General features: G+C 43.3%; 1 protein-coding gene across 2 annotated transcripts in view; it reads right to left on the bottom strand.

The window, feature by feature from the left end:
- The window catches only part of LOC123045178 (uncharacterized), a 28281-nt gene extending 21790 nt beyond the window's left edge, over window positions 1-6491 (bottom strand). For both annotated transcript variants that reach the window (XR_006421114.1, XM_044468128.1), the window contains exons 1-10: window positions 6220-6491; window positions 6026-6141; window positions 5763-5898; window positions 3736-3834; window positions 3580-3648; window positions 3363-3497; window positions 3195-3263; window positions 1911-1966; window positions 1603-1762; window positions 321-485 (exon numbers count right to left, since the gene is read on the bottom strand). Coding sequence is in view for 1 of the 2 variants with exons in the window: in XM_044468128.1 (XP_044324063.1) it covers window positions 321-485; window positions 1603-1762; window positions 1911-1966; window positions 3195-3263; window positions 3363-3497; window positions 3580-3648; window positions 3736-3834; window positions 5763-5898; window positions 6026-6141; window positions 6220-6375 (1161 nt within the window). In the remaining variant the exon portion in view is untranslated. The remainder of the gene's footprint in view (window positions 1-320; window positions 486-1602; window positions 1763-1910; window positions 1967-3194; window positions 3264-3362; window positions 3498-3579; window positions 3649-3735; window positions 3835-5762; window positions 5899-6025; window positions 6142-6219) is intronic.
- Window positions 6492-12214: the final 5723 nt, after the last annotated feature.

The following is a 12214-nucleotide window of genomic DNA, read 5'->3' as shown; positions in this document are numbered from 1 at the left end:
CTCAGTCATATAAATATATAGTATGTTCCAGATAAGAGGAGATTGGATCCATTGATCATTTAAAGGACCAAATTTGTTACAAGCCAGAAGCAAACAAACATCAGGCTTTTCTAGGGTGTCCACAAGCATGTACTGCAAGAGTCAAGGTTCCAGTTTTAGCACAAGAACTTTCAAAATTATTTAGAGTACCAGGATGAGGATATAGGCATGCAAGTACCAGAGATGACAGAGACTAGTTGTTAAGGGTGATCATGGTTTCCAAGTAATTGTTGTTCCATACAAGTATAATGTAAAAAAAAACTGTATGCAGGAGTTCATACCTTCCTACTTGGCCCTTTTAATACCAAAAAGGACTCGTTCAGGCTATCAATAGTCTCTGCTGCGATTAATAACTGATCTCTCTTGACAGTTCTGGACGTACGTTTAAAGCTAACAACAACACTATATCCCAAGGCCAACAATCCTCCAAGAGTTGTCCGTCCAACCTGAGACACATTCAAAAATTGCATAACACATAAGAGAGTCAAATCCAGTTGTAATTCCTGTAACTCTAGTACATACTAAGCATTAGAGATAGCCAAAAGGAGGGGTATGCCAAGCAAAAATTGGTGTGAAGTTATCTCGAAATGATACACTGACATGTATCTAAGAACAATTTTTGAATGCTGGAATGGCATCTATTCAGGAACAGACGGAGTATTCCTAACTATTGGGTTATTTTTAATTTTGTCCAAACAAATGAAGTTGAAGGCTTGAAGCTAGAGCTTCCAGTTATATATCTGGTAATGTGTTCTAAAGAAAGAAAAATTTGTTCTATTCCATTTGCCTGTTACTAGAAAATCTTGCAAGATAATACTGAAAACAAATTATTTAATCCTACATATTTCATATACACTGGAAAAATCTGAAGTTCTGAGGTAAGACATCCATCAGAAATAAATGGAACCAAAGTGGCACATAATTCAATTGATTTATGCCAGACATTCTTACAAATCAATAGCCATGTCAACTTTGATTTTGTTTATGCACAACAGCATAACAGTTCACAAAAACATTTATGGTAGTAACCAGCAACAAATAATACCCACTTTAACACATATCATTTTCTCTGTTGTATTTGCTATTTATAATGGATAAAATCAATGAAGAACAAATATCCTTCTCTTTTTCTTCCGCTTTCATCAGTGATGGAAGCCATGCAGAAGAAACTTCAAGTGAATATGCAATAATGCAATAGCCAAAACACCTTTAGTTGCGTCTGGCCTCTTCCAAACATTGGTAAACAGCCAAACACATAGTATTTGACCTCAGGCCATCTCCGGTGAATTGGTCAACATACAAAATGGGACCTACTTTGAATCAGCCTGTTTTGCACAATGTTTCAGATCGGATCGAGGGGGGGGGGGGATCCCACGTCCACAATCCTTTGTGCGCCTCTCCCTCATACGCCCTCTATCTCTCACACACAGTGTGGATGGTCTCACTAAGTCAACGCCAATTTTCTTCCTGGTAGTTGGGGCTAATTTGAATATTCAATGAAGATATCATGTTGTTATTATACGATTTAACAATTTCAGAAGTTTAGGATGATAAGATCATTACCTCAAACTCAGCTTTTGGACGGATAATGAAGAACTTGTCAACAATCCTCTGGTCCCCGAGAGACAGGTAGTATCTTATACCACATTGCGTAACTTTAATCCAATCATCAATTTTAATTTCTTCAGAAGCAAAAGGTGGCCTAAGGTACATCTCAATAAAGCTGAAATAGTTTAAGCAAACAATTGTCACAAACTGAAATGTTGAACAGGCATAAGCATGATAAATCTACCAGAGAACTTGATATCAACAGAACAACTCTGGATGAATGTAAATATGAATTCAGAAAGGAAGGAAGAAAGGATACGCACTTCTCAGTTTCTGATTTACTTTTATCAAAAGAATAGAATTTCTGGCCATCTGGTAACTACAAAGACAATAGGCAAAGTTAAAGAATCAAAATACAAGAAAACAGTAGGCATAACAACAATTAAGGCCCCGCTTGGATTCGGTGTAAGTTTATACAACCGGATTTAATTTACAGTTGTAAATTACAGGCCACAGTGTGTTTTCCGTCTGGAATAAAAACGACGGCCGGAGGTCTGTATCAATTACGGAGGTATTTGGGAAGCAACCGACAATCCAAGCGGGGCCTAAGCAACAGTAAGTCAGTAACTGCACATTCTGGTTGTAGGTTCCGTGTCAATATGTACAACTCCATTTCCTTTTCTTGTAATTTTGGACCAATGACAGTCTCCACACACATCCTTGATTATTACTAGTTCTAATAATATGAAACTACTACTTCTGATGACAAATATAATATTACCATTTTCATGTGACAAATCAAGATGGTTATATTGGTGGTCAAAGTTTTGAAAGGTTCATTTATCCCATGCATTTTAGGACATCAGGTAAGATGTACGATGAAGTAGTATGGTTGCAATTAATGCTGACTGGATGAAAATATATGGTTGTATCCATCATCGGACAATATATCAATGTTTGACCAATGAGGCAATGAGCATTTTAATTAAATAATACTATCCTACATCAAAATGCAAATAAATGACAATTCAAAAACTGATACGGTCTCCAAAGTCCAAATTTAACCAGCAATTTCCACTAAAATATATCTATAGAACCCAATAAATTTACTATTACATGCATTTTTTAAGGCTTATACTCACAATTTCATACATCTGACCAGAACATTCATAAAGACATTAATGGCCAAAGTTAAAGTGCTTTGACTGCATGCAGTCTAGACTGCATAAAAACCTAGCGATAAGCAACTAAAGTCCTAGCAATGATGTTATACACCTCAATCTACTATTCCACAGAGAAGTAGATTTGCACTGTCACATAGTAGTCATTTGAAACTGAAGAGGAACGGAATATTGTCAATATAAACAAAGATGACAAGCTATGCTGGTGGGCCGTTAAGGTAAACAGCACAACACCATGTTTCAATTTTGGTGCTCTGACACCCACTAGCAAAGAACAGGCTTTGCTCAACAGCTTGGGGTTTTCAGCCTAAGACCTTCCAATCAAAGGTAGTTTACATAACTAGAGCGTAAACAAAAGCTAATGCATTATATTACAAAAAACTGCATACACAAAATGCTATTAATCAACTGTAAACCATTGCTGACCTCATTTTTGCATTTCAGTTTGTAGTATGGCTCACGGAATGAGCAGACAAAGCTATTATCAATTCTAATCTGCACCAGCAACTCAAATAGGTTATGTCCAGACTGAATGTATAAATGGTAGCTACAAACTAAAGGAAAAACAGAGAATTACAGAAATTATATTTATACTTGAGCATGATGCAGGTCTGGCTCAATGTGCTTTCTGAACAGCGGAAATATGCTATCAATCAGATAGTCCAATGAACAAGAATCTCCAATATCATGCTGAACTTTAGAAAGCAGGCTAAAATGAACACCGCCAACCTGAAATTGTGTAAAAGATTAAACATTAACTTGGGCCATTGCTATTGTCATGTAACAAAAAGATTTCAAACCAATGTTTTACCACAGCAACACGAATATCGAGCAGTGACCTTAGTGTTGAATGCAGAGCATAAGCACCATCAACAATCACCTACAAGGATAACTTGTATCAATATAGCAAGATTATCTGATCCTAAGGTTGTCAATAATGTCTAGCATGTAGTCTGAGATATCACACCACTCCAGATGATGAAATCTTCAGTTGTCTCCATCCTGTACGTTTCTTCTCTTGAAAATCAACCAGTGGCATCAACGTATCTTTGCCCTTCACTAGATCCTGCTCAGCAAACATGATTGTAAGGATACTTGTCATACACCTAAATAAGCAGAAAATTGTCAATATAGCAAGCAAGCAAGAATATTAAACATTACCTAACAGTGGTTACAAACGGAATATTGATTTGATAAGAACATCAAGTGTAGATAAAAAGAACAATCATTACTTTTGGAAACATGGACAAAGCAGAAATTCCAATTTGTGTATTCCAGCTGGTAAAGCATGGCCCAACAGGACCAAATCAATCGGCTGCTAGATGCTCAATTAAAAAGTAATGGTACACCAGAGAGATTGATCTTTTAAGATCAGAATTGGAAACTCATTCACAAAAGGCATGTTTTGAAATTTCACCCAATGAAATGAAATTTGGTTTATTATATATTTGCAAATAAGCAGATCAGAACCTATGCAAAATTGGATTGTTGGGTCCCCGGATTATTTGAGCTATATTCTGATCATGCAAATGAGTGCTCCACAAAGATCATGCACTACATTTTGTATGTAAAACACCACAAAATGAAAAGTATAGAGGAAAAACAAGATCACGCAGCCCATACACAAATGCATAAGAACAAGACCAAGCCCAGTCAATACCAAGAGCATGCTCAACAGGTGAGATATGCTTTGTGCCAGTGGCCATGTTGATCAAGTTACATAATCAAGTAGGAACATATGCACGGAACTTAAGGATGGTAGGTAGCTCATGTATACATGTCTTCGTGCCATAAGCTAATATCTTTTACTAGTCAATTTCACAATATGAAGGGGAGCCTTGGCGCAGTGGTAAAGCTGCTGCCTTGTGACCATGAGGTCATGGGTTCAAGTCCTGGAAACAGCCTCTTACCGAAATGTAGGGAAAGGCTGCGTACTATAGACCCAAAGTGGTCGGACCCTTCCCTGGACCCTGCTGCACAACATTGAAATAATAATTGATGCAGGTGATCATGCTTGCTCTCATGAGATAGATTATTAACATATTTATCTGATAAAAGCAAGCATTATCCAGTTCCATCAAATATATTTTTTCTGCCTCTATTAATATTCCGGTAGCATTTTGGTCACTGCTGACATGATTCTGATCCCTTCTGAGAGACAATCAAGAGTCAGAAAGAAGCACTCCGAACCATTTGCCGGAAAACAGTCCTAACACAGATTTTGGTTCTTTTCTAACATGTGCTTACTTCCAGAGCCAAGACAATAAATACATAAACAATCAAACATTCTAATAACCCCTGCTGGTATGAGTATAAATATTCTGCAGCATCCAGATGTATGAGGGTTGCGGTGGAAAGCAATAGTGCAACAAAGATACAAATTAAAGTATTAAACCCCTTTCCCATGTTAGCTACCCCCATATATTCTTCTTGCCAAATTTATATGGCAGCTTCTCTAATTCAACTACATACATAGTATAAAACCGCTAGGCATGATCATAGCTTCCTCGACTTCTCGGGCATGTGCATCCTAAGTCGTACAGTTAGGTCAGACATGTGAATCATAAGTCATACAGTTAGGCTTGGACCTTACTCCTGAGGTGGCTAAAATATCACTAGCATGGGACGGTTACTATTTCAAATAATAATCTGGTTCGGCCAAATTTCACGGAGCATATGCGTCTTTGGACTCTGTTCTATTATTTGCTTGCATAGAGGACTATAACAGAAAGTGTCACTAACACTAGAAACTGGACACTCCTCTTTCTGGAAACAACTCCGCTTTACCCGTATGCAGCCACCCATGAAGGCATAAATTGTACTAGTACTGGTATTCTCCTTCAACAGCAACAACCAGTACACGCGCCTTCAATCGAGCAGGGAATCCACGCCCACCATTTCCGGCTGCACTCTGACCCGTCATTAAAGCAAACAAGCTGCACGCATCCAATCCCATCCGCATGTTGAACGGCTCCGAGAGAAGCGGACACGGACCTGGAGGTTGCACGCGAGGGCGTCGAAGTCGATGGAGTCGATGTCGCTCCCCTCGTCAGCCCCTGCCCCCGTGCGGTAGTTCTCCATGGACACAATCACGACGCACCCCAGCACCGATGCCACCTTCTCCGCCAAGCTGCGCAGCACGGCACCACCACCCCCAAATGAACCACCAATCAGCTCCTTACCAAAAGAAATAGATAGCATCGAACAGCCATCGCGACACGGTCGCAGGGGTGGGGGAGAATATGGTTCTAATCTACCTGGTCTTGCCGGAGCCGGTAGGCCCGCCGATGCCGACGGTGACGACAAGGCCATCCTTGCGCTCCCGCAGCTCCTGGATCGCCTTCACGAGGAGGTAGTAGCCGCGGTCGAATGACTGCATCAAACGCAGCGGATGGAATTAAGGGGGGAGTAATGGAGAAGAGAGAGGGGGGAGAAGGGGGAGAGGGTTTACCACATGGAGGGGGAGGGACTGGAGGATGGAAGAAGAGGAGGAGGAGGCGGTGGCGGCGGCAGAGGCGGATGTGGGGGAGGGAGGGGACGAAGGATGGTGGAGCAGGAAGTCGCGGCCGCCGGCCTCGAGGCAGCGGTGCAGGAGGTCTGCATCCATGGCGACGAGGTGGAGTGCGGACGAAGGAAAAGAGGGGGAGAAAAATGCTTCTCCCTCCTTGAGTTCTTTTTCAGAGGAGCTCGAGTTTTTTGTTTTCTTTTTTATTTTTGTTGAGAGAGAGGGAGAAAGGGTGTTGGAGCTTCTTTTAAAAGAAATAAACATCTGCCCAGTAAAAGGCACCAAAAGTGGTTGGAGTAAATTTTACAACACCCAAAACTTTTTATACGACATCAAAAACTTCCAACTCTAATGGATGCCCTAAAATAGTGCATTAGTGCTCCAATAGATGGCTAAAATAAAACTCAAATTCTCAATCGTGCAGTTGCACGATTCGGCGTTCGCCAGCACACACGTCTCAGCCGTCCATCACGCGCGATTGCAACGGAGCGATCTGCAGCGTCCCGACACAGGTGGCGGTAGGAGAGACGTCGGACGCACGGTGTAGTGGTGGGCCCCGCGTCCTAAATTCCCAGGTGAAACCACCTGCACGCCCCACTCGCCTCCTTCATATTCAAACTCCTCCCTCCTCCATTTTCGATTTGAAACCGTCATCCCATTCTCTGCTCCTCTCCGCGACGACGACCTGCGCGAGGCTGTGATCGTGGGTTCGCCGAGGATTCGCCGGCGTCGGAGGTCGTCCGTGGGCGCGGCGCGGCAGCGGCTACTGGCGGAGGTAATCCCGGCATCTCCTTGCGCCGGTCCGTCCCTGTTCCTTTTTGGCCTAGGGTTTAGGTGATGTGCCGGAGCGATAGGGTTGTCTCCATCACGCGCAAGGAGGGGCGAGCATGGGGCTTGTCCATGGCATCCGCGGGGCACGGCGTTGCCATGGCAATCGTGTCGCCTGGGGTTGGGGTCGGGGGGTTGAGTTTGGCGGTTGAGATTGGGGGTGTGGTGGGGGTTGGGGTTCGGGAGAAGGGTAGAGGCGTGGTTTACGGCAATTTGTCTTGACAAAATCCCTAGCGGTGTGGGTGTCGTGGAGTTGCTTGGATCTCCAGGGGCAGTTGTGTAGGTATGCGACAGTAGTTGCTCAATTTGGGGGGTGGGGGTACGGCAGGGGCTGGGGTTCATGAGGAGGGTAGAGGTGAGGTGTCGTTTGGGTGTCGTGGAGTTGCTTGGATCTACATGGGCAGTTGTATAGGTATATGACAGTAGTTGCTCAAAATTTTCTCACGCATCTGCAAGGAAATAGAACAGATAGTTGCCCATGTACACGGCATCACCCAAATGAGGGGGGTAATGGGACCTCTTCTTTTCTCTGGGAGTTGTAATTAAATAAAGCAATATTGCTTTTTTTCTACATCCAGTAGCACTTTTTTGAAGACGTTTTTTGTGCCGGCGCCACCACGTAACCGCCCATGTGCTTTTTGTTTATGATTTTCTGATGGTATACTATTTTTTCTTTAAGTTTCCTGATGAAAGAGTTACTTATTATTTGTTTTTGTTCTTATAAGTTGCTACAAAACACTCTGTAGTTGCCTAGATTCAGCACCAAGTTGCCCCAACAGCAGATGAGGTGTCATCAGGAATAATAGGCATTTTATAGTAGTAATGGTGATGAAGATGTTAAACAGGGGCACTTTTTTGTTTTACCCACCAATGACAATGAATTCACACATTTTTATCTAGAAGCAGAATTGAACATGACATTTTTCTTGTCTTGTGTATTTTGTTTTACAGAATGGCCCGAAAAAGCAAATGGATTGAAAGAACTGATGATGAAGGTGGAAATGAGGGAGAAGAGGGCTAGCTCAAACGACAAGGAATGTTAGACGCAAACGTGGGTGGACGAATCAGAATCATGTCCGGGGTGGACGGGCGGGGAAACGGGCATCGACTCCGCCCCTCGTGATGAAGAAGGGAGGCACCCTAAACGTGCGAAGAAAGGCGGACACGAGGTATTTTCTTAGAAAAACTTGAAATCAGTAGGGGGCTAGAGGTGGTTTGTTGTAGTTTTATTTGGATATATGTGGGTTTGTTCAAGGTAGGGACATTATGTGCTTTTTGAATATATAATGCTCCAACATTACTAGGTTTTGATACTGGTTTTGCTGTTTGTTTTTGTTCTTATTTTTTTATGCTTCTTGAATAATCATCATGTTATTTTTGTCTTCACCTTATTTGGGACAAGGAGCAGAATAGGATAGTAGTAGCAGTTGCTTAGTATAGTAGTAGCAGTTGCACTTTAATGTAGTTGTACTTGCTCGGTTTATCAGACACAATAGCCTGTTCTTATTTTAAACTTGTTTTTCTTTCTGTATTTTTTCCCGCATGTTGGTACTAGTGCGTCGCCACCAAGGAACAGGGTGTCACCTTCAAGACTATTCATGATGAATGTTTCTCTCAAGTCGCCGCAAAAGGATGCCATTGGTGATATAAGTTTCGGCGGCGTACTTGATATCGGCACAGGAACAATGAAAGGAGATCTTGTGAAGTTTGTCATGGAGTGTTATGACCCAGAGTTGTCGCAGCTTGTTATCCCTAATAGGGGGAAGATCCTAGTCGACTCAGCCAGTGTTCAAAGGATATGGGGATTGCCAAGGGGGCGGAAGAAGGTTTTGTACGAAATGGAGCCAGACATGGTTAGGGTTTTTAATGAGATGTTCAACATCCCCTCAGGGCCTGCGCCAATAGTGACCAATTGGTGCTTGATGATAAAGGAGATGGGAGCTGCTGCTGATGAGAAGTTTTTAAGCGCCTGGCTTGTCGTTGCTTTCAGTTGTATTCTTGCACCGACAACGATCTTGAAGGTGTCTCCGCGTGCCTATTCATCTGCGTTGAACCCACGCGATATCGTGAATTCAGATGTTTCCCAGTTCATTGTCCACCAACTTAGCATTGATTTCATGGGCTTGGAGACAAGAAGAATACTATATGTTGTTGCCTCTTCCACCTAGTGGCAAAATGTCCTAGATCCCCTGTTTTTTCTGATTTATTTCCTTTCCTTTTCATTCTTTTATTTTTTATTTTTTTATAGTTCTTGCAAACTCACATGCGTCCCCCCTTCTTTTTGTATGTTTTTTGTATGTGAAAGAGCTCGTTTACCTCGACTCTCTAGATGTGGACTATATGTCTATCTCCAAGGATTTTGTGGACGAGAGCACATCGAATATTCTTCCAAGGGTCAAAGCATGGAACGAGGGTCTCAATCAAGGCAGTTATGAAGAAGGACAGGATCCGGAATGGTGTATATGGAAAACTGCGAGTAAGTTTCTTGCTTTTGTTTTCATGGTTGTTCAGCATGTAGAGCCTCTTGTTTATCAAGTATGCATGTAGTTTTGGTCAAAACCATATTTGGAAATCATCCACAAAACCTTCACCATTTCTTTTAATTATATAGTTTCCCACCTCCAGGTTTGTAGTTTCCCACCTCCAGGTTTGTAGTTTCCCTAATTAGAGTTGGAGTTTCCCATCAGTAGAGCTGCAACTGCCCTATTTTTCAGTCCAGTAGGATACATTGGAGTTGTCTGTTGTTTAGTCCAAATAGTTATGGGTTTTTCAGTATTCATGCAGGCATGTACTGCTTTTGTCCATGTACCAAGATTTTTATTGGAGTTGCCCATGAATATGTGTGTTGTTGCCCTAATTTAGGCAGGTAGTTGCTAAACCTCTAAATTAAGCATCATTTTTTGGCTTTTTCGCAAACATTTTTTTCTCACTTTTTGTAATTGATGATTTCTCCCACTTGCCCATAAAAACAGTTGAAATCTGAGTTCTCAAGGTGCGCGGAAGATAGCCTATTTGGGAGCATGGATCATATTCAGAAGTTTGTTGCTGCGAAGCTGCCCAGAATTACGACATCAATGTATGTTCCTCCTTTTTGTTTCTATGATTCGCACTTATTCGTGAAGAGGACAATGAAATGCATGTATTTCCTAGTTACTCGTCATTTTCCCTTGTTTCTTTTGTTGTTCTGCAGAAACAAACGAAGTTGACGGTGCTAATACACGGCATGTGCTTTGAAATATCATCCCAGGTGGGGAAGTTTGTGCTAGGTGTTGGCAAGCTAGATGAGGAGGAGGATGTGGCAATTACCAGTGCTTCCAGGGGTTCAAATGCACATCAACCAATGAGGAAGGAAAGGCATGTAAGACCAACAGCAAGCCCTAAAGAGAAAAATGTTGCAAAGAAGAAGAAAGTAAGGGGCAGCAACTGTCATGACGAGGAGACGCTTCTATCATCTGATGATGATGAGGACATGGAGGATGAAGAGATGGAACTTTTGGATGAAGATACTGTATTCGAAGATAAGGGGGCATCTGAGGGGAAGGGGAAGTGATGATAACGACGATGATGGAGATGGATATGATGATGACCCTGTATACAACAGCCCACCCCCAGCTTTTGTTGTTGGTGACGATGACTCTCAGCGCATCGATGTCAATAACTCCACGGGCGCTGGTGGTGGTGAAGACAATGACGAAGAGGATAAGGAGGAGGAAGAGGGGGTGATGAAGAGGAGGAGGAGGAGGAGGAGAAGGAGGAGGACGAGGATGAGGAAGAGGAGGAAGATGGGGATAATTAAGAGGAGGATGATAAAGATGAAGAGGAAGATAATGAAGACAAGCACAAAAATGAGGAAGAGGAGAAGGGAAATGATAAAGAGGAAAAGGAAGCAGTGGAACAAGAGGAGAAAGAGGAGGATGAAAAGAAGACCCTATTGGTGTACCCTTTTGCCAGAATCTGAAAGATCACATTTGTCACCGTGATCGGGTGGAACTGACGGATGTCAGACGCGCCATGAACCTTGGGGATAAGCGAGATCGTCCCGTAATTAAGGCGCCCGAGATCGATGGACCCAACGTAGAACTCGTCAAAGATTGCCATGACCTCCGGCTTGATCACATTCCAGAAGGATTGGAAGAACTTAACCGGGAGGCCATCAGGACCAGGGGCCGAGGCAGGGTTCATGCCCTTGATGGCAGCCCAGACCTCGCTCTCAGAGAAGGGGGCCGTAAGAGCCATGTTCTCCGAACCGGAGACAAGTTGGCGGCCGGACCAACAGTCGGGAGCCAGAGATAAGACGCTCCGAGGAGCGGCTGTGAACAGGGATCTATAGAAGCCGTCGATGTGGGACCTAATGTCCCGCGGGGACTGCAGGAGAGTCGGGCCATCCTAGAGGAGGAGGATGGTGTTGCACCTACGGCGGCCATTAGGTATGGCTTGGAAATACGCCATAGAAAGATGGAGTGGATAATGATGAGGAGGAAGAAGTTGGTGGGGGAGGGAAGAAGTAGGAAGAGGATAATGATGATGGCCGGACGAGTGGTAATGCTAGCACTGACAAGACAAGCGGTATGAGTGGCCACGGTGAGGGAGGTGCAGAAACCTCGGGGTGGCGCATGGGCAGTGATGATGATGAGGTCCCGCTGAGTACTATCATGCAGAAGCTTAAGTGTGGTGGCAAGGACCAGCAACAATCACAGCCGTGTACGGGGAGCATGCAAAGTGCCGGTAGTTTATTTCGTAGCGAGTTTGTGCGGATGGACATGCAGAAGTAATCGGTTGAGGTAGACAGTGCGCCTACTTTGATAGTTTTAGATGTGGTCAAGATTGGAGAATCGCAACACGAGTAGACAAAAAGAGTCCCCGAGATGCGAGATATCCCTATACTACCGGTGCACGTGCTGCTACGTGAAGATTTCCTACCATCTGTGGATTTGCACTGTGAGGACATTGTTGGGTTCTACGGTAGGGTGCGTCAACTGCAAATTAAAATTTCCTACACGCAGAACAACCAAGAACATGCTACGGGAGATGGATTACAGTTCGTTACCACTAGAGCGCAGTGCCGTGCAGCGGAAGAAGAGTTGGGGCAGCGCGTTCGTGTGGATCGTCCCCT

The sequence above is a fragment of the Triticum aestivum genome, chromosome 2B (genome assembly GCF_018294505.1).
Source record: "Triticum aestivum cultivar Chinese Spring chromosome 2B, IWGSC CS RefSeq v2.1, whole genome shotgun sequence".
NCBI lineage: Eukaryota > Viridiplantae > Streptophyta > Magnoliopsida > Poales > Poaceae > Triticum > Triticum aestivum.
The sequence above is the reverse complement of the archived record's forward strand: the minus strand, read 5'-3'. Positions and strand labels throughout refer to the sequence as shown.